The sequence below is a fragment of the Clinocottus analis genome, unplaced genomic scaffold, assembly GCF_023055335.1.
Source record: "Clinocottus analis isolate CAN_PGR_092001 unplaced genomic scaffold, fCliAna1.0.p SCAF_31, whole genome shotgun sequence".
In the NCBI taxonomy this organism is placed as follows: domain Eukaryota; kingdom Metazoa; phylum Chordata; class Actinopteri; order Perciformes; family Cottidae; genus Clinocottus; species Clinocottus analis.
In genome coordinates, this window is record NW_027176054.1 from 1,577,971 (window position 1) to 1,600,299 (window position 22,329).

At 45.6% G+C, this 22,329-nt stretch overlaps 3 protein-coding genes across 4 annotated transcripts in view; 1 reads left to right on the forward strand and 2 right to left on the reverse strand.

Annotated features, from left to right (window-relative positions):
• Nucleotides 1-358, reverse strand: part of hoga1 (4-hydroxy-2-oxoglutarate aldolase 1) — a 14,185-nt gene extending 13,827 nt beyond the window's left edge. The window contains exon 1 of the mRNA XM_068595713.1: nucleotides 58-358. Coding sequence (XP_068451814.1) covers nucleotides 58-265 — 208 coding nt within the window. The 5' untranslated portion in view covers nucleotides 266-358. The remainder of the gene's footprint in view (nucleotides 1-57) is intronic.
• A 2,161-nt stretch (nucleotides 359-2,519) lies between these two features.
• LOC137798761 (metal transporter CNNM1-like) lies at nucleotides 2,520-12,175 on the forward strand. 2 transcript variants are annotated; one of them, XM_068595690.1, is made up of 10 exons: nucleotides 2,520-3,975; nucleotides 6,545-6,688; nucleotides 6,777-6,917; nucleotides 7,277-7,446; nucleotides 7,539-7,629; nucleotides 8,049-8,194; nucleotides 8,794-9,073; nucleotides 10,411-10,524; nucleotides 10,780-10,884; nucleotides 11,402-12,175. In XM_068595690.1, the coding sequence occupies exons 1-10, from the start codon at nucleotides 2,520-2,522 to the stop codon at nucleotides 11,476-11,478; spliced, it is 2,724 nt and encodes a 907-aa protein (XP_068451791.1). In that variant the 3' UTR covers nucleotides 11,479-12,175. The 2 variants fall into 2 exon arrangements, with proteins under 2 accessions (XP_068451791.1, XP_068451792.1); XM_068595691.1 differs by having other exon boundaries at nucleotides 10,411-10,515.
• Nucleotides 12,176-16,003: 3,828 nt separating this feature from the next.
• Nucleotides 16,004-22,001, reverse strand: LOC137798762 (aspartate aminotransferase, cytoplasmic-like). The gene is made up of 9 exons (XM_068595692.1): nucleotides 21,774-22,001; nucleotides 20,231-20,412; nucleotides 20,002-20,125; nucleotides 19,802-19,914; nucleotides 19,340-19,444; nucleotides 18,942-19,092; nucleotides 18,167-18,332; nucleotides 17,560-17,702; nucleotides 16,004-16,975 (listed from the first exon to the last, which is right to left on the reverse strand). Exons 1-9 carry the CDS (start codon nucleotides 21,880-21,882, stop codon nucleotides 16,836-16,838), a joined length of 1,233 nt encoding a protein of 410 aa, XP_068451793.1. The 5' UTR covers nucleotides 21,883-22,001; the 3' UTR covers nucleotides 16,004-16,835.
• Nucleotides 22,002-22,329: the final 328 nt, after the last annotated feature.

A 22,329-nucleotide genomic window follows, 5' to 3' on the forward strand; every position in this document is an offset into this window, starting at 1 on the left:
CTTTGGGAACCTTTTCTCTCTAGAAAACCCTCCTGCGTGTCTTCCGGCGGTCCTGACCTCTGAACGGGATCTCGTTGTACTTCCGCAGGTTCGCCTCCAGGCTCCCGTAGTCCACGTCCTCCTCGCGGGTGAACGGGGTCGCGATGGGCGGGTAGATCCCGCTGAGGTCCAGCAGCCGGGTCGCGGGCGCGCGGCTCTGGTTCCGCGTCCACGCGGACAGGCGACCACCGGCACTCAGACGTCTCCAGACCCGGAAGCAGTGCATCGTGAAGCGGACTGAGGGGACCGAGATGCTCGCTGCCGCGCGCGAGTGTGTGTGTGTGAGAGTCTGACCAGCTGCAGCAGACAGGACAGTTAATCAATAATCCGCTTTAGTAAATATTGACTTGAATGTGTGTGTGTGTGTGTGTGTGTGTGTGTGTGTGTGTGTGTGTTTGCAAAGTTTTTGCAGCTCACAAGCCCCGCCCCCCTCCGAAGCAGTAAGTGATCCTCCACCATGAGCACGTCCCGGGACTTTGGGGCGTGTGCGCATGCGCGCAGGGTGGGTCACTCCACCGAGGGCCCAGGTGTCCAAGGTGACCACAAAGAGACACACAACTCAAAAGAGAATCAACAACTACGGACATGAGATGAAGACAACCAAAGAGACACAAATACACAAACTCTAAAGAATAATAGCGACCAAAACAGTTAACCCGTTGACTCAACACCAGCACAAAGAGACCCAACGTGACACAAAACAACAATATAAACTCTAATTAAATAAAAATAAAAACAATTAACCCATTGACCACAAAGTGACACAAAATGAGCACAAATAGACACAAACTATAGACACTGTAATTAAACAAAAATAAAGACAACAAGATCAAAACCATTAACCCATTGACCCAGAACAAACACAACGTGACCCAAATGGCACAAAGAGACAAAAGTGTCACAAAAGAACTATAGAAACTAATTAAACAAAAAATATTGACACAAAAACTTGAATCAAACAAAAATAAAGATTGAAACAAGTAACTCATTGACCCAAAACAAACACAAAGTGACTCTAAATGGCACAAAGAGACATACATTGAGCACAAAGAGACATAAAAAGACTACAAAAAGAGAGGAAACAACCACAAACATGAATAACTACACAAGACAATCAGTCACAACATGACACCAAAGAGACACAAAAACTACAACGAGACACAAAAACACCTCCAAAGAGAGTAAAATATGATAAAAAATAATGTGCAAAACAAGTTATAAATAACTACAAAAAGGACCAAAACACTTACACAGACACACAAAACCACAGAAAGATGCTTAACAACAACAACAAAGAGACACAACAGATGCCATTCGGCACAATGTTGAGTTGATATTTTAGACATTAGATATCAACATAATAATAATATCTGACACTCATTGAAGGAAATATAAAAGTACCAGCTCGTCTTTCAGATGTTGGTTGTGATTTTTTTAGGAATTACAAACTAATTTAGTGAACGTTAATTATTGTTTAATCTTAATTAAAAACCAGCGCCACATGTTGCGTGTGTGTGTGTGTGTGTGTCTGTGTGTGACCGTGTTTGTGTCTGTGTGTGTCTGTGTGTGACCGTATTTGTTTGTCACATCGAATAGGAAGTAACAGTAAAAACTCATTAAGATGAAAGACATGAGGAAATTATAAATAAGAAATAAGGGAATTATAAATAAGCAATGATTACAAACAGAAGCAGTTTCTCTCATATAATGAACATGTAACACAACCTGACAGGAGGCGCTCTGCTGCCACCATGTGGACACTTGTTGAGCTGCATCGACATATATATATATATATATATATATATATATATATATATATATATATATATATATATATATATATATATATATATATATATATATATAGTTAATGAAGTGTTGAATGTGATTGAATATACATTTAAACAGCTTTCAGTCTGAATACTTTCGAGCACTTTTCCAGGAGTTTGAAGGTTCCTTGTTAAAGTGACATGAAGGAGGATAAACAACAGAACTTCATAACTTATTTATTACCTTTTGATTGATCTGAACAATCAGGAAGTCAGTGTTGCTTTTGCCTTCAGGAATAATACAAACAAAACACTTGATTTAAAAACCTTTATATGAAGCATATGGATCAACTTTAATGTCATTATTAGAATCATATTCTTTGTAATATGGTATATGTTTAAGTAATGAAGAGATTAACACACTTCAGTGGAAAGAAGAACATCTTTCAAACACAAGAAATTCACTACGAATCAAAGTTTTATCTCAATGAACTAAATAATATAATAAACTAAAGCAGTGCTGGAGGCTATTAATGGAAAGTTCTCTCTCTCTCTCTCTCTCTCTCTCTCTCTCTCTCTCTCTCTCTCTCTCTCTCTCTCTCTCTCTCTCTCTCTCTCTCTCTCTCTCTTTCTGGTCCCGCCCTTCCCTCCCAAAATGGACCGGAACCACGCAGCACCACGTGACCCCCCCCCCCCCCTTCACACCGCATCATGGCTGCGGAGGATGCGGCCGCGCTCCGGTCCCTCCGCCCCTCCGCGGCTCCGCGCTCCCCCTGCGGGGCTCCGCGCTCCTCTCCCCGGCAGCTGCTGCTCTCCCTGGCCGCCTGCGCGCTGCTGCTGCCGGCCCCGGCGCTCGGCTTGCTGGGCTTCCGGCCGGAGGAGACCGGCGCGGAGCTGTCCGTGGCGGGCGGGGTGCTGAAAGCCACCGAGGGGACCCGCTTCATGCTGCGGGTCTACTACTCCACCTCCCCGCAGAGGCTCAACCGCACCGCGGCGACCCGCGCCAACAACGCCGCGCCCTGGATCGCCTTCATCGAGGAGCCGACCCCGGGGCGGGAGGGACAAGTCCACCCGAAGCGGAACATGTGCATGGACAAGAACGCCAGGACGTCCGACATCGAGGTGCTGGGCTCCTTCAAGTCCGCGTCCAGCCAGAACTCCGTGCTGGTGGAGCTGCTGGCCAAGGACCTGCGCAGAGGGGAGAAGATCAAGTACTACTCCATGTGCGCCTTCGACGGGTCCAAGTGGGAGCACTACCGGACCCGGGACTTCTGGGTGGCGGTGGCGGAGCGCGCGGCTCCCCCGGAGCTCTGGCGGCAGGTGCTGGTCTCCGTCCTGCTGCTCGGGCTGTCCGCGCTCTTCAGCGGGCTGAACCTGAGCCTGCTGGCGCTGGACCCCGTGGAGCTGCAGGTGCTGCAGAACAGCGGCACCGTCAAGGAGCAGCGCTACGCGCGCAAAATCGAGTCGGTGCGCCGCCACGGCAACTACGTGCTGTGCACGCTGCTGCTGGGCACCGCGATCATCAACGCCTCGCTGGCCGTGTGGATGTGCCAGATCCTGGGCATGACGTGGCTGTCCACGGTCATCTGCGCCTTCGGCATCTTCTTCGTCGGGGAGATCCTCCCGCACTCGGTGGCGTCGCGCCACGGCCTCGCCATCGCCTCCAAGACCATCTGGGTGACGCGGCTGCTCATGGTGCTCTCCTTCCCGGTGTCCTACCCGATCAGCAAGCTGCTGGACCTCATCCTCAACCAGGAGATCTCCAACTTCTACACGCGGGAGAAGCTGCTGGAGATGCTGCGCGTGTCCGACCCGTACCACGACCTGGTGAAGGAGGAGCTGAACATCATCCAGGGCGCGCTGGAGCTGCGCAGTAAGACCGTGGAGGACGTGCTGACCCCGCTCAGCGACTGCTTCATGCTGGCCTCGGACGTGGTCCTGGACTTCAACAGCATGTCGGACATGATGCAGAGCGGCTACACGCGCATCCCCGTGTTCGAGAACGAGCGCTCCAACATCGTGGACGTGCTCTTCGTGAAGGACTTGGCCTTCGTGGACCCGGACGACTGCACGCCGCTGAAGACCATCACGCAGTTCTACAAGCACCCGCTGCACTGCGTGTTCAACGACACCAAGCTGGACGCCATGCTGGAGGAGTTCAAGAAGGGTGAGGGGGGGGGGGGGCGTGTGTGTGTGTGTGTGTGTGTGTGTGTGTGGGAGTGTGTGTGTGTGTGTGTGTGGGAGTGTGTGTGTGTGTGTGTGGGAGTGTGTGTGTGTGAGTGTGGGGGGGCGTGTGTGTGTGGGAGTGTGTGTGTGTGTGTGTGTGTGTGAGTGTGTGTGTGTGTGGGGGGGGGCGTGTGTGTGTGGGAGTGTGTGTGTGAGTGTGGGGGGGCGTGTGTGTGTGTGTGTGTGTGTGTGTGTGTGTGTCTGTGTGTGTCTGTGTGTGTGTGTCTGTGTTCATGTGTGTCTGTGAGTGCAGTGTGTGTGTGTCTGTCTGTGTGAGTGTGTGTGTCTGTGTGTTCATGTGTGTCTGTGAGTGCAGTGTGTGCGCATGTGTGTGTGTGTGTGTGTGTGTGTGTGTGTGTGTGTGTGTGTTTGCGCGTGTTTGTGTCTGTCTGTGTGTGTTTGTGTGTGTGTGTGTATAGAGTCTTCTTATATTCATAATTATCAGAAATAGAAAATATAAACACAACAGTAAAGTGTAATAATTTAGGAGATGAAACAATAAAGTGTGTGTAGAAGGCACAAACAACAACAGCGCTGCATAACAACAACAACAACAACAACAACAACAATAATACAGGTTGTGGGATGCTCAGTGCTCTGTGGTGACGTCATCATGTCAGCTGACCTCCCTCAGCTTTGCTGCAGCAGAACTTCTCTGGGATCAGCTGCTCCAGGAGCAGGAAGTGGGCGTGGCGCTCACCGACCAATCAGAGGCCTCGCTGCTGCCCTGCCTTCCTGCACAGTCAGCCTTCTGTTTTCCTCTTCCTCCTGCTGGAGGAGGAAGAGGAGGAGGAGTGTTGTTGTTGTTGTTGTTTTGTGTGTGTGTGTGTGTGTGTGTGTGTGTGGGGCGGCTACGTTCACTCTAAACGGTTTTCGTTCGACATCTTCAGAGAAGTTATGGCGGCCGGATCACAAACTTTCTCTTTTTGTTTTAACGTTTCTCGGCCTTCGCTCTCGTTATTTTGTGCGTTTTTAATACGAAAAGTCGTTTTTCCCTCAAACGATGTTTCCACAAACAAACTTCCGGCTTCACAGGAAAACTCACGAGGCAACAGAGCTGTAAACACTTCTAACAGAATGAAATAGATTAAGTCAGGATTACTCAAAGTTTGAGGGAATGTTCTCCTAACTTAATTATGTCAAGTTGCTGTAACAAGTTCTTCCTGTTTGAGTTTTGTTACTAATATTTTTAGATTAAGTGGAACTATTGTGTGTGAGGACTCGGCTCTAACGGGGCTTTAATCTGCTCTGAAAGGTTTTCTAGATTATATTCTAAACTGTTTTTTTCAGCTTTATTTCGATGCATCGACCAGAATAAAATCCCAACGCGCTCGTTTGTTTCCTCTCAGGAAACTGCAGGAAGAACATATTCAGCTCTCACACCGGTTTGTATGTAAGGCTGACCTAGTTAGCTGAATGCAGCGCTGTGCGATGCATCGACGTGTGTGTGTGTGTGTGTGTGTGTGTGTGTGTGTGTGTGTGTGTGTGTGTGTGTGCTATTTGGCAGGCAGAGAGAGAATCTCAGTGAGAAAGTTGATTGGGAGCCAGCTTGTCAAGGAGGAGCTCCAAAAACAAGGATTCACTCTGTGTTCTGGATGTGTGTGTGTGTGTGTGTGTGTGTGTGTGTGTGTGTGTGTGTGTGTGTGTGTGTGTGTGTGTGTGTGTGTGTGTGTGTACTCTGGGTGCATGTGTATTTAGCAGCACACAGATTATTAATCACTCCATGAACGCCCAAAAGATTTTCCCCGCTGGTGAAGCACAGCAGCAATGCTGCAAACGTGTGTGTGTGTCTGTGTGTCTGTGTGTGTGTGTGTGTGTGTCTGTGTGTGTGTGTGTGTGTGTGTCTGTGTGTGTGTGTGTTCATGTGATGGATGTGTTGTGTTACGTCTATTCAGCTCCACTCTGTGTGACTCATGTCAACATGCAGAAAGGCGGCGCCACTCGCATCTAATCCGACACACAAAATCTAAAAATCATATTATTTATATATATATATATATATACATATATATATAAATATATATATATATATATATACATATATATATAAATATATATATATATATATATATATATATATATCCTGCGTCCTGGTTGGTCGGTCGGTGATTCATCGTGAGCGGGTCTGACTCGTTCTGGGACGAGGATTCATTTAATAATCTGAGATTAGTTGGAATCAGAAATCCACAAAAATCCAGATTTACTGTTGAACACTGAAATGTATTAAAGTGCAGAGTGAGTAGGCAGGCAGGTAGAGAGGAAGATAGATAGATAGATAGATAGATAGATAGATAGATAGATAGATAGATAGATAGATAGATAGATAGATAGATAGATAGATAGATAGATAGATAGATAGATAGATAGAAAGAAAGGTAAGTAGGTAGGTATGTTGGTAAGTAGGTAGGTATGTTGGTAAGTAGGTAGGTAGGCAGGTAGCTTTGTTCCGAGTGGTCTGAACACGGACGTGTGACTCCGGGTTGAAACTCTGACCCCTCGTTTCCTCCCAGGTAAGTCCCACCTGGCCATCGTGCAGCGGGTGAACAACGAGGGCGAGGGCGACCCCTTCTACGAGGTGATGGGCATCGTCACCCTGGAGGACGTCATCGAGGAGATCATCAAGTCGGAGATCCTCGACGAGACCGACCTCTACAGTACGTACATGTGTGTGTGCGCGCCCCGATGCATTGTGGGAGTTTGACGTTCTCATTCCGCGTCTTTGCTTCCCCTCCAACCCGGCAGCCGACAATCGCACGAAGCGCCGCGTCTCCCACCACGAGCGGAAGCAGCAGGACTTCTCCATCTTCAAGCTGTCGGAGAACGAGATGAAAGTGAACGTCTCTCCTCAGCTTCTGCTGGCGACGCACCGCTTCCTGTCCACAGGTAACGGCCAATCGGCTGCTCTCGCGGAACAAAGGTAGAGAGGGTTTAGTACAGAGAACAATCAGGCGAGGTCGTATTGGGGCCCAATGGACCCAATGACCCCAATGATTGGGTCCATTGGGTCCATTGGCTCCATTGGGTCCATTGGGTCCATTGGGTCCATTGGGTTTCGAGGGGGGGGAATGTTTTTCAAAAGGTCGGGGCCTTTGGTTCATAAACTCGGTTGGGGTTGAGTTTAAGTTGAAGGAATGCTTTAGAACATCTGGTTTTACTGCAGCGGTCTCAGACGAGCGTGAAGAACAACTCTCCAGAAACACACCGTCTTCTCTCTGACGGTCTCGCCTGTGTTTCTCCGTCAGAGGTGGAGCCGTTCAAACCGGCTCACATCTCAGAGAAGATCCTGCTGAGGCTGATCAAACACCCCAGCGTGGTGCAGGAGCTCAAGTTCGACGAGAGGAACAAGCGAGCGCCGCAGCACTTCCTGTTCCAGCGCAACAAACCCGTGGACTACTTCGTCCTGGTCCTGCAGGTGCACGCGCCTGCTTTTAAATGCTGACAGTAAAAAAGACAAATGTGTTCGTGTCGCACAGACGAGCTCATGCAGCGTTTCTGTTTCTTCAGGGTCGAGTGGAGGTGGAGTTCGGGAAGGAGGCGCTGAAGTTTGAGAACGGAGCTTTTTCTTACTTTGGGGTTCCTTCTATCATGCCGGCAGGTACAAACACATACACACACACACGGTTTATACTCCTTCCCCCTCCAGACACGCCCACCTTCAATAAGACACGCCCACCTTCAATAAGATACGCCTACCTTAAATAAGACACGCCTACCTTCAATAAGACACGCCCACCTTCAATAAGACACGCCTACCTTCAATAAGACACACCCACCTTCAATAAGACACGCCTACCTTCAATAAGACACACCCACCTTCAATAAGACACGCCTACCTTCAATAAGACACGCCTACCTTCAATAAGACACGCCTACCTTCAGTAATGTCAGTGAGCAGGATAAAGCTACACAAAGACCCACACAACTCAGACAAAAGCAACACAATGACAATAACATAACTCAGGGTTAAAGGCGTCCTTCTTCTTCTTCTTCTTCTTCTTCTTCTTCTTCCCTCAGTCCACAGATCCCCGTCTCGCAGCAGTGGTCTGGACCGCTCTGAGTCCATGCTGTACGGGGGCAGCATGAGCCAGCTGAACGGAGGAGGGAACGTCTACCTGCCGGACTATTCTGTCCGACAGCTCACGCACCTGCAGATCATCAAGGTACCGCTGCGGCTCCAGAGGCTGCAAACTGTCGCACTGAGGTCCAACAACACCTGTTACATGCAGACAGTCTTCTCAAACCTCTGAATGAAAAGCAACTATGTTATGCAGGAAAACGACTAAGCTACGTTGTTGAGCTACGTTTGATACATCACTTTATGAAGCTACGTTGTTGCGCTATGTTTGATACATTACTTTATGAAGCTACGTTGTTGCGCTATGTTTGATACATTACTTTATTAAGCTACGTTGTTGCGCTATGTTTGATACATTACTTTATGAAGCTACGTTGTTGCGCTATGTTTGATACATTACTTTATGAAGCTACGTTGTTGCGCTACGTTTGATACATTACTTTATTAAGCTACGTTGTTGCGCTATGTTTGATACATTACTTTATTAAGCTACGTTATTGCGCTACGTTTGATACATTACTTCATTAAGCTACGTTGTTGCATTATTTTGTTACGCTACATTCAACGCACCCGGTGGTTTGCGGAAACGTACAAATGCCACAATTATTCTTCCTGGCGACAAGAGTCCAACATCCTTTCCGACCCTTTAATATTGCCCACAATGCTCTGCTCCCCGTGTGTCAGATTACCCGGAGCCACTACCACAACGCTGTGACGGCCACCCGCATGGACAGCTCCCCTCAGACGCCGGACGCCGACGCCTGTCTGGCAGCGGCGGGCGCCGCCCCGACCCCGGAGCCCGGCGCCACCCGGATGCCCCCGGAGAACACCACCCCCACCTCCACCACCACCCTCATGCCCCCGCCCAGGGAGACCGGCCGGCCCAGCTCGGCCCGAGCCCGAGGGCAGCAGTCCAGCGTCCCGCACAGCACCTCGCTGCTGAACGAGAAGAATCGCATCGTCCGTGAGTAACAGACAGGAAGTAGCCGCTTGTGAAGGCAGATTTGTGTGTTTTTTACCCGAGAGCCAATTTCTTGTTTGTAATTAAGTTTTCTCCAAATCGTTGCTCTCAATTAAAACAAATGTCAAAAAAAGAACGCTCTCAAAACTAAAATTTGCTAAAGAAAAACGCTCTCAAAAAGAAAATTGCTTTTAAAAAAAAAGTTAAAAGAAAATAAATTAACGTTCCCAAAAAAAAATGCTCTCAAAAAACAAAAAGATGCGAAACGAAAATTTGCTAAAAAAAACTGCTAAAAAAAACTGCTAAAAAAACCTGCGCTCTCAATCCAAAAAGTTACAAGTTGATTTTTTTTTTTTGTTTGAGCAAATTTTTTTTTTTTTTAAGATTTCATTTTTTTGAGAACAATTTTTTTTTTTAAGAACTTTTTTTTTTTAGAGCAAATTTTTTTTTAAAGAACTTTTTAAAAAAAAAAATTAAAGAACTTTTTTTTTTTAGAGCAAATTTTTTTTTTAAAGAACTTTTTTTTTAAAAATTTAAAGAACTTTTTTTTTTTAGAGCAAATTTTAGTTTTGAGAGGAAAGTTTTTTTTTTTTTTGAGCAATTTTTGGAATTGAGAGCAAAGATTTGGAGATAATTTACTTACAAACAAGAAATTTGCTCGAGTTAAAAAGACACAAATCTACCTTCATAGTCGCTGCGGAGTTCAGGCTGAAATAAATAAGAGAAGCCGCGAACCGTCAGAGGCAGAAAAAAATGTTTGAGGAGTCGCCCCCTGGTGGTCAGGAGAGAGAATGCAGCTTTAACACATGAAGCATAGAGTTCTATACAACCAGAGGAGTCGCCCCCTGGTGGTCAGGAGAGAGAATGCAGCTTTAACACATGAAGCATAGACTTCTATACAACCAGAGGAGTCGCCCCCTGGTGGTCAGGAGAGAGAATGCAGCTTCAACACATGAAGCATAGACTTCTATACAACCAGAGGAGTCGCCCCCTGGTGGTCAGGAGAGAGAATGCAGATTTAACACATGAAGCATAGACTTCTATACAACCAGAGGAGTCGCCCCCTGGTGGTCAGGAGAGAGAATGCAGCTTTAACACATGAAGCATAGACTTCTATACAACCAGAGGAGTTGCCCCCTGGTGGTCAGGAGAGAGAATGCAGGTTTTAAGGCACACAGACTTTCTTTGCCACATGATGGTAGAAAGACTTTATAAAATATGTGGAAAATGTGTGTATTTTTAATGTTTACCTGTGATTGTGTGTGTTTACGTGTGTATTTACGTGTGTGTATGTGTGTGTTTGTGTGTGTTTGTGTGTGTTTGTGTGTGTTTCGCTGCAGGCAGCAAGTCTGACGGACAGAAGAGTCCCAGCGACTCCGTGTTCCTCAGGATGGACGAGATCCCGTACATCAGGGAGGACAGGACCGAGGCCGACGCTCACACCGGTACGACAAGTTAGTATGTTGTTAATGTACTGAGGACGTGACGCTACACAAAGACAACAACACAATGTCGCATGTTTCAGTATTTAAATTCATGAAAAGTTTCTTTCAAGGAACTTTAAAAGTTGACGTCTTTTGGTTTCACCAAAAATGAAAAACCAGCTCCAAAGCTGTTCATCATTGACAGGGTCATGACTCTCTCTCTCTCTCTCTCTCTCTCTCTCTCTCTCTCTCTCTCTCTCTCTCTCTCTCTCTCTCTTCTCTCAGACATGGCCTCTGTTCCCATGGAGACGGACACGTCTCCTTTCATCAGCAGCTTGTCTCTGAGCGGCTCGGAGGAAACGCTGGGCAAGAAACTCCTCCTGAAACTCAGTGAGTCTCTCTCACAAACCGGTTATTCACCAAGCTTTCCTTCTCTCTCTCTCTCTCTCTCTCTCTCTCTCTCTCTCTCTCTCTCTCTCTCTCTCTCTCTCTCTCTCTCTCTCTCTCTCTCCCCTGCTTTGCTTTGATTAACATGCACACTCGACCCTGCCGCTGCCGCCTCACACTCAAACATACATTTCCGATCTCTCCTACTTTATATTCTCGTGACGTCTCAACGGAAGCTGATGGAGAGTTTTGGTTTTTTTTTAAATGTGTTTCCTCACTTGATCGCTTCATTTTTTTATGCATTTTAATCAAATCTCACGTGAAATCAGAGAACTTCATGCTTCTTGATGAAGGAGATGTGTTCAAGTGTGCAAAACAGCAACAAAACAACGCCTAAAAGTTTCTCCTTTAACGCTGGAAAACATCTTTTACTTTACTATTTCATTGTGTTATTGTGTGTGTGTGTGTGTGTGTGTGTGTGTGTGTGTATGTGTACTCACAACATCTTTCGTCTCTTCAGGTCACAAAAAGAGGAAAAAATCCCGTGAAGGAGAAAAGACTCCGGAGGACATTTCAGAGCCGCTGGTGAAAACCTGACGCAAGTTGTTCATGAAGAACGACAACTATCAGAGTTTTATCTGAAACACACACACACACACACACACACACACACACACACGTGGACCCGTCACCAGGAATGTAATGAACACACGGACGGGAGGCGCCATTTTATTGGCAATAAAAACACGCCGCTTCTCTTCTCCACATGTTTCCATGTTGCTGCTTGTACATAAAGAAGATCTGATAGTTTTTACACCAAAGATGATGTTCGTGTTGCACGCTGCCTCTGACGGACATTTCAGGCTTTTGATTTGAAAAGTCGCTTGATTTATGTTGTTGTTTACCCGGATATTAGTGAAGGAGAAGTCCCGCCCCCTCCGAGAAATAGAGAGAGAGGAATATTTAGTTTGTTCCATGAATTACAGTAAATGTACGACAACCACGAGCCAAGAAAACTCTGTTTGTCGCATCATTTATTCATGTGTTAAGACATGCATTCTGTCTTCTGACCACCAGGGGGCGACTCCTCTGGTTGTATAGAAGTCTATGCTTCATGTGTTAAAGCTGCATTCTGTCTTCTGACCACCAGGGGGCGACTCCTCTGGTTGTATAGAAGTCTATGCTTCATGTGTTAAAGCTGCATTCTCTCTCCTGACCACCAGGGGGCGACTCCTCTGGTTGTATAGAAGTCTATGCTTCATGTGTTAAAGCTGCATTCTCTCTCCTGACCACCAGGGGGCGACTCCTCTGGTTGTATAGAAGTCTATGCTTCATGTGTTAAAGCTGCATTCTCTCTCCTGACCACCAGGGGGCGACTGTTATCTTTTAAATTGACAAAAGTCCGGTCTGTAATTCATGGAACAAATCATTTGTCTCTCTACATATTTTTTTATTTTCCAAAATAAGAGGCGGGACTTTGCATAACATGAACAAAAATAACAAATATTAATAATTTGTATTTTTTTTCTCATATTCATATCGGGGAACATTTTATATCCAGATTGTGTCCGTACGTGAGTGTTTTGGGCCCCTGACTTATAAAGTCTTGATGCAGCAGCAAAACAGTGATTTCTCAGACACGAGTGTATCTTTGCGTCAGTAGTTTGTGTATTAAAAGGCGAGGAGGTTAAACAAAACAAAGAGAAGCACCTTGTTGTGTGACCGCCATCAGATTCACCTGGATGCTGGAAGCTTCTCTTCACCTCTTTCTTCATGAAGGACGTGATGGCGTCACGTTGTCACACATTGAGCTCACAGCCGCTCGTCTGCAGACGGGTTGTTAAACGACTCGGAGCTTTTTTTAATTTTTCATTTGCGACCAGCTTTATGACCACTGAGCCTCTTCCACGTCATCCGCTAGCGGAGGAGCTCCTCTTCATCGGACCATTTACATTATTCATGAACCTCTCTGGCTTCATGTCGGAGGTGAAGTGAAGGTGAGCGTCTGGCTGCAGCGGTGGAGACACGCGATGTGTAGAAGACGGGCGGGACCGGGTCCACGAGGCCGGCGCCGCCCGTGTGAGCTATGAACTTAATACACACACACACACACACACACACACACTGTTGCATCAGTGCGTCTTCACTCAACCAACCAGCTTTAGATAATAGAGTGCTGCAGGGATGATGAGTCTAACCAGGAAGTTAACGTTTGACAAAAAAGCCAATGGGGTTCTTCATTAGATTAAAGTTTGGATTATTACAGAAAATAATCTGCAACGTTCATTAAACTGACACATTTTGTTCAGCAGGATAATCTTTACAATTGAAAACCACTTTAAAGTCTATGTTTCATGTGTTAAAGCTGCATTCTCTCTCCTGACCACCAGGGGGCGTCTCCTCTGGTTGTATAGAAGTCTATGCTTCACGTGTTGAAGCTGCATTCTCTCTCCTGACCACCAGGGGGCGACTCCTCTGGTTGTATAGAAGTCTATGCTTCATGTGTTGAAGCTGCATTCTCTCTCCTGACCACCAGGGGGCGTCTCCTCTGGTTGTATAGAAGTCTTCATGTGTTAAAGCTGCATTCTCTCTCCTGACCACCAGGGGGCGACTCCTCTGGTTGTATAGAAGTCTATATAAGTGACTCTACTTCTCTCTTGATGTATTCCCTCAGTAAACATTGTAAACATGAGTTTATGTCTCAATCTCTAGTTTCTAGTCTTCTTCTATACAGCATGATGTCATTTCGTACATTATGGTCTGTTGGAGTCAAACAGACATTTTTGTGTTTTTGGATTCATTCCTGCAGCACTTTATGTAGACAAAACTAGCTGAAGTCTGACACAAACCTTTCTTAATGAAATAATTACTAAAATCACCGACATTTTTTAAAACTCATTGAAACAAAAAAAGAGGATTTTTTGAAACAAAATGCAAAATGCAGAGAAGTAGAATATTTCTAGAATCACAGATTAGTATTTCCGTTGCCGCCCTGCTGCATGGATTTGAATGTGAATTTGCGGGATTATTTAACGGTTTTTACCTTTTGAATGCAGCTCGAGCCGCTTGCTCCAGCATGACTGTAGAGTGACGACGCTTTCATAAATTGGGGTTAAACGTTTCTTCTCCGAGCTGAATTCCTCTGGAATTATAATTCTTTTGCCGCAGAAATTTGGAAGAAACGCTCAAATGTAAATGTTGTTGATTCGAACGACTCGGCAGATTGTGGAAGAGAAACCGTGGCCGAGTCTTTTTTTATTGTTTTTTTTATTTGATGATTTCAAATGTTGTTTTTTGTCGGACAGCACTGACGTGTCACAGTAGGAGGAGCTCAGGTGTTAATAAAATGGCTGGATTCCAATTAGCTTGTGTCTTGTCTTGGAATAAATGCATGAAACCTCTCCAGGTGATGGTTTTATACTCACACAACTATCACCTGAAACGTTCTTTTGGGTTAGTAGCCGCTGCTACCTTCGGTGGGTGTCCCCGCTGTAGCCAGCTAGCACTGCTGCTAGTTCCCTGCTAGCACTCCGCTGTAGCCAGCTAGCGCTGCTGCTAGCTCCCTGCTGTAGCCAGCTAGCGCTGCTGCTAGCTCCACGCTGCTGCTGCTACGGTGGTTGTCTGGGAACTAGCGAGAAACTCCCTGAAGCCAGCGGGGAGTTAGCAGCTAGCTAGTTGAGAACTAGCAGGGAGCTAGTGGAGAACTAGCAGCAGCGCTAGCTGGCTACAGTGGAGACGCCCACCGAAGGTAGCAGCAGCTTGTAACCCGACTTTTACGCTACAGCTAATTTGCTTAAAAAACTGTTTTCCATGTTTTTATTAATAAATGTATTTAAACATGAGGTTGTGAACAAACGCCTCTGCATTAAGCCTCAAAATATATGTAGGAATAAAAGTAAAGTTAAATAAAAGAGGTTATGAACAAACGTCACATTATCACACTGATGAAGACTACAGTTAAAACATGACCTCATAGTTATCACCATGACACTTCACCACTCTCTTTAAGAGTATTTATTGTATTTCATGTTGTTTAAATATGCAAATGAGGCATTTTGTAATTTAAATAATAAAGTAGTCAAACATCTAAATGTATGTTTTAGATGTTTATTTGTCACTCAGAAAGAAGTTATTGAAGCTACGTATTATGGATACGTATATTTTTTAGAATTATTTATTTAATACAAGTGGCCTTCGTTTATACGAGTTAAAATATGAAAATTCTTTTGATGGAAAAAAAAAATCAAGAGAAATATTTTTGGAGCTGAGTTCAGGGATTTATGTCTAATCAAATATAAGATTTTACACAATATCCGGTTCTTTGTCCCTGGAAATGTATTCAAGTTTAACAGTTTATGTTTCCTCGCTACCCAGAATCCTTCAGTCCCCTCAGTGTTCTGAACCTGCAGAGCGCCGGGACCTTTTTCTGTGTGTGTCTGCACAGGGACGGGACAGAGAGGGGGGGGGGGGGCACTGCAGCAAAGAGGAGGAAGAGGAGGAGGAGGAAGAGGAGGAGGGAGCTGCAGGGGAGGATGGGAGAAAAGCAGACAGAGGTCTGAAGTCTCGGGTCAGATCGACACAGAAGCTGTTAAATTGACAGAATAATTAATCTAATTAAAGGTTGAACTAACCTTTAAAAGCATTTTATTTTGGCGGGTCAAAACATCATTAAAGAGCACTTTGGGTTTCACTGGAGGCTTTAAAGCTCTGGATAGTTTTGTTCCCCTACGAAGAGAGCTGACGTTCATCTTTCAGATGACACGACACGCTCGCTGGAGGAGGAAGCTGATTGGCTGACGCAGCAGGAGGAGGCGCCGCACAGCAAACCTGCAGCGTCACTCTGCTGCAGCGAGGCGGCCAATCGGCTTCGTCCTTCGGGGTCAAACAGACGATAAGGGATTTTTTTTTTAAATGTATTTTTCATGCTGGAGATCATTGATCTTTTTGTGCTGTCGCTTTCTTTTTTTTTAAGCTGCAGTTAATATTCATTTGACCAAAAGAACACTGTGTGTGTAGGTGTAGGTGTGTGTGTGTGTGTGTTTAGGTGTATATGTGTGTATATGTGTGTATGTGAGAGAGAGAGAGATATTTTAGGGGTGAAATAACAAACAGAACACAAATATTAGATTCCTGTGTTTCATAATTTATTACAGTATGAGGACCGCCGTGTCAAACACCACATGATGGAGGGCGGTCATGTGACCAGCGACTTGAGAGAGAGAGAGAGAGAGAGAGAGAGAGAGAGAGAGAGAGAGAGAGAGAGAGAGAGAGAGAGAGAGAGAGAGAGAGAGAGAGAGAGAGAGAGGCCTTCTTGAACACGATGAGGGCACTGCGGGGCGAGAGAGAGACGATGGCACAACGTCGCTCTGTGACCTTCACATCGCGACCTTCAGCGCCGCCGCACACGTCTGCAGCCCTGCAGCGTGGTCACGCGTGTGCGTTCACAGTTCACGTGACCTTCCAGCACAACGGTGCGATTCATAAATACACATTTTATTAACGAAATTGTGAATTCTGACGGCTGAGAAGAAAAAACAATAAAAACAGGTTTTAAACTGATTTCTTTTGTGCGATGACGTCCATTCACATTGACCCGTCTCTTTACAGCAGTTTGTTCAACACTACATGTTATTAATCCCCATGAGGTGCTATTTATGACATCGAGGAAGCAAAAACAAACAAAAACAAACAAATGAGTCAAATGAAAGGACCAGAAATGATTCGGGTTGTGGTTCTTTGTGCGTTCAAGTGTTCCTAAAAGCCGTTGCACCTCCCGAAGGAACCAACGACGGCTCTGTTCCCCGATGCAGCTCGACCAATCAGGAGGTCACATGATGAGAGAGAGGGGGAGGGGGGAGAAAGGGGGCGGGCACAATGGCACAGGCGTGACGGTACTTCCTGTGTGGAGCAGGAAGGAGGCAGGAAGCTGGCGGACGGAGCGAGGGGGCGGGGCTTCACTGGACCTTGGTGACGGCGTCGTGGATGGACTCGGCGATGTAGTCGATGTTCTTGGTGGTCAGGCCGCACATGTTGATGCGGCCGCTCGCCATCAGGTACACGTGCTTCTCTTTGATCATGAACTCCACCTGTTTGGCTGGAGAGATAATGATAATTAATATAATAATACTTAATAAAATAAAAATGAATAAAATCATTAACGTGTTAATGGATTATAATTTTTTTCTTTTCTTATTTTTTGTTGTTTTCTTTCTTCATTTTATTATAATAATTTTATTATTATTTTTTTATTCTATTAATTACTTTATTTATCGCATTAATGGATTGCTGTGTTAATGCGTTCATAACCCTACCCTAAAGTTCTTAAAAAGGAGTATAAATTTATATTAAATATAATATTTTAAATAAAAATTTAAAAAAAATTAATTTTTTTAAAATTTAAAATGTTATATTTTCCATGTATTTACGCTCCTGTTAAGCACTTTGTGATTTGTGTGGGACAAGCGTAGTATAAATAAATTCTAGTTTCTTATTGGAGCACAGAGTCAACAGGGGGCGGGACTTAGCGAGGATAAAGAGCCAATCAGTTGGCCATTTCTGAATAAATAAAATGCTGAAGCGCTGGTGTGTGTTTATATGTGCGCGTACACATTCATACATGTGTGTGTGTGTGTGTGTGTGTGTGGATGGATGGATGGATGTGTGTGTTTTCACACTCACGGTTCAGGCCGGTGAAGCTGAACATGCCGATCTGCTGGGTGATGTGGTCCCAGGTCCCCGGGGTGCCCAGAGCCTGCAGCTTGGCCCTCAGCTGGTCCCTCATCAGCAGCACGCGCTCCGCCATAGTCTTCACGTTGCCCTTCCTGCGGGGAGGGGGCGGAGTTACACCAGCAGCCAGTGGGGGGGGGACATGAAGTGGAGATGCATTCAAGTTCACCAGGAAGTTCTCAAAGCCGCAGCTTCAATGTTTTAAAAGGAAAGTTGTAAAATATTCATGTGCACTTCACAGGACACACAAATGTTTTGCATTGTGTGTGTGTGTGTGTGTGTGTGTGTGTGTGTGTGTGTGTGTGTGTGTAAACCATTTAAATGCTTTAACATCAGCTGCCAGCGATGTTTAAATCATGAGTGTAAAAAGTAAAAAGGTGAGCAGAGTTCCTACAACTTAAAGTTTCCAGACTTTCTTTAACGTCGCAGTGAATAAAATACTTTTTATGCCTTCGAGGACCTTTTGAAAAATTGATTTCAGACATTTAATCCCATCAAGTCCTTATTCTGATTAAGTGCCTTTTAGTGCTTTTAATGCTTTTTAGCGTTTGGATCGTACCATTCGGCGAACAGCTCGGGGGAGTTCAGGGTCTTGCTGACGATGCGCGCTCCCTGAGACGGCGGGTTGGACCAAGTCGTCCTGACGATCTTCTCCATCTGGGACAGGATGCGGGCCAAGTTCTCGCTGTCCCGGGCGACCAGGGTCAGGTTGCCGACTCGCTCGTCTGGTCGAGGAAACAAAGATGGACTCCGTGAGGTCACATGACGAGGTCACATGACGAGCCGTGCTACTTTACACGGCTCGATATCTGCACCGCTTTTTGTCGAAGGAACCCCAAATGAGTTCTGACACAGACAATTCCTGGGAATAAAATGTATATTTAAAAAAAAAAAAACACTTTTATACCATATTTTGATCATAACTATAAACATCCAGCATGATTCCCCAAAAATAGCTCCTTTAGCAGTCCCCAAGTTGTTCAAACTGTTTGGTTCAAGGCCTTAACAACAGCCCACATGCTAATAACACACCTTTATAGAAAGATTATGACCTAAATAATCAGAATCTGGAAAAATAAAATCACAATAAAACAAAACGTTGGCATGTTAGGAAGGAGTTTCAGTCAAAAAACTGTTCGGTTAAAAAAAAGGAGGAAAAAAATTGCGTATTTTATGGCAAAAACATTGGCCAATTTGGGCATGCTGGGTATTAAAAAGTTCAGGAGCATCTGCATTACCTGTATGACGTGTTTTTTAGAAAGGTGGGGTGGCTTGGTGCTTAACAATGTGCATAATGTCCATTTTGTTTATCGTCTTCATGTCTGTGCACTCACTGTAGAGGCCGAAGTTTTTGGAGAAGGACTGAGCGACGAAGAGCTCGAAGCCCTCGGACACAAAGTACCGGATGGCCCAGGCGTCTTTGTCCAGGTCGCCGGAGGCGAAGCCCTGGTAGGCGGAGTCAAAGAAGGCGAACAGGTTCCTCCTCTAGAGAGACAGAAGAAGATTTAAGCAAACCTGATGCTCAATGTCACGTAGAATTAAGTGATTTTTAGCTTCGGTTTGGTTGCTTTTTCTGATGGCAGCGTCCCGTCACACGCGATGTGTTCGAGGACCCTCAGAAAACTGGAAAACCTGACTATGATGCTCATTTAGCTTATTGTTTTTACAGCTTCTGCCGATAACAAAAAAAGGTTATAATTTTCAATTATTTTTTCTTCAAATCTCCTCTTGCCTTCATGATCTCGGCCATCTTCTTCCACTCCTCCGGGGTCGGGTCGGTGCCGGTGGGGTTGTGCGCGCAGGCGTGGAGGACGAAGATGGAGTGTTCTGGAGCTTTCTGTTTGTAGGAAGAGGATGAAGTAACAAATCATGACCTGAAACAGTTTTGTTGAAGGATAATCTAGAATAGACTTCTATACAACCAAAAGAGTCGGCCCCTTGTGCTAAGTGGACATAATGCAGCTTTAACACGTGAAGCGTAGACTTCTATACAACCAGAGGAGTCGCCCCCTGGTGGTCAGGAGAGAGAATGCAGCTTTAACACATGAAGCATAGACTTCTATACAACCAGAGGAGTCGCACCCTGGTGGTCAGGAGAGAGAATGCAGCTTTATTGCATGAAGCATAGACTTCTATACAACCAGGGGAGTCTCCCCCTGGTGGTCAGAATGCAGCTTTAACCCCTCCCCCTCACCTCCAGGTCGTCCAGGAAGCCAGCGAGGTCCAGGCCCCTCTTGGCAGCGTCCCAGTAGTGGTATGGACGGATGTCTTTGAAGCCGGCGTCAGCAAACACGCTGTTGTGGTTCTCTGGGGAGGAAGAACAAGAGCAAGCGGCCGATCATTAAAACCTCAAACCCGTTTACTCAGAAATTCGCCTCGCAGCCGTCCACTGACCCCAAGTGGGCGCCGAGACGTAGACGGGCGTGGCCGTGTTGTTGACGCCGTTGTACCAACGCCGCAGGAACTCGGCCCCGATCCTCAACGCGCCAGTCCCGCCCAGACACTGGACCGCGCCCACCTGAGACGGGATGAAGCGCGACAAGGATGTTAAGAACGAACAACTCGAGATGTTAAACTTCTGTGTGTGTGTGTGTGTGTGTATGTTTGTGTGTGTGTGTCTCACCCTGTTGTCCTTGATGGCGGCGCTGTCGTCTCCCAGGGCGACCTTGGAGGAGGCGGAGCGGAACTCGGGCAGACCGAGGATGGGCAGGTACTCGTGGTTCAGGCTGCCGTCCTCCACGATCAGCCGCTCCACCTTCTTCACCACCGGCAGCACCCAGGGCTGGCAGTCATCGGTACGGTAAGCTGGAGAGGACACAAGGCGACGTGGCAATTACAAAATAATATAAATATAAATATATATACACAAGTCTTCCGGTTCGTTGACCATCACAGAGTAAATAAAGTTTTTTCCTCCAATATTAAGTAGAACATGAGATCAGGACATCATGGATGTTTACCTTGTCGCTGATCATGTGACTTTGTAAACAGCCAATCACGGCTAACGCTAACATTAGCAATACCGCTAACAGAGAACCAGCAGAAAGAGAGCTAGTAACATGCTCCCTTTTTTTAATGTTGTGATGCGACCTGTGACTCTGAACCGCGATACGGTTGTATGATCTGTTGCTATAAACTAGTGTGAGAAAGAGTGTGTGTGTGTGTGTGTGTGTGGCACATATTTGACTCCTTAAGAACTCGGGCCTGTGCAGAGCTGTATCAAATATCAGGCCTTCGCCACAGCTGTGGCTTTAATGTGCCGAGAAGAGAGACAGCCGTGACCTTTAACACACGGAGCATAGACTTCTATACAACCAGAGGAGTCGCCCCCTGGTGGACATTCGGGCCTGATGCCCCAGCTAGGGCCTCAGGATATTCCTCCACCCTCTTGTCTGGTTGGATCTTTACACACATCTGTGCACAAAGCTGCAAGAAATCCTCCAACTCTGAAGAAGTCTCTCATGTCATTAGCATTGTGTTCTGCACTCATTTGAACAACCATCAAAAAGGTAAATAACCTGGTAATCAACATGACTGATATTAGCTGTTTTCATCTCAAGTGTCTTGCAAGTGCAGCACAATGACCGGACAGCTGATGAAGACGAGCAACTCAATGAAAACTAGCTTCCTGGCTAATTATAGCATATTTACTTTAATAATAAACATGCAGTGTCGATGATAAATAAAAATGAATTTAATTAAATATTTATATTGTTTTCAATGTCTACATTAAAGTCCAGGTGTGGGGTATGATGCGTTCAAGGACACACGTGAGACTATGGAGCAAACAGTTCTCGCGTGCACCTGATGTTTATTTCACAGAGAGATAAACTAGTGCACGCGCTTTTAGGGGAAATGTGGTGAAAAAAAGTGATCACAAGACGAAGTGTACAATGCAACTTATTCCGGTGACATCATAAGTAACGGTCAACAGGGAGCTAACTTGTGCTTTAGGGCGTTAGCTGCCCCGCTAGCCGGCAGCGAAGGTCAAAGCAAGGAGCTGCTAATATTTGGGACAATAACAACTTCATAACAAACAAGGGAGGAGGGAAGGAAGCTGGAAAGCTAAAAGAGGCTTTAAAAAAATAAAGCACAAGCCGGCAGGGACGCCGTTTCCAGCAAGCTAACTTGGCTGTAGCATTGGAAGCTAGGGGCCCTGAACGTACCTCCGACTCCAAGGTTCACCTTCTGCGGGTGGCTGTCCTCCCGGAAGTCAGCGCTCAGCTTGAAGACAGCCACCGGAGGAGCCTGCGGGACATCGCTGAATATGGACATGGCTCTCTTAGTGGGAGGACAAGGCGGAGAAGATGCTTCAAAGCGACGGGGAAGACGGAGAGACAGAGACGGGCCCGGGTTCACCTTCACTCCGTTAGTTTCAGGACAGACGAGCGATGTCAGCGTCAACCCAGGCAGCCAATAGGAAGGCGCGTAGCACAGACGTAAACCTGAAGCAGCCAATGAGAGCGGAGCAACATCTTTTTTTTAATATATATATAGTTATTTTTTTAACATATATTTTATTTACTTATGTATATAATATTATGTATGTACGAAATATGTATGTATATAATATTTATGTTTATATATACTATACAATATAATATTGTATACATATATATTTATGGTAAAAAAAAAAACTCACTATACCAATAACATATACATAAAATAACACATATACATTTTATATAATATACTGTATATCATATTATATATATAATATTA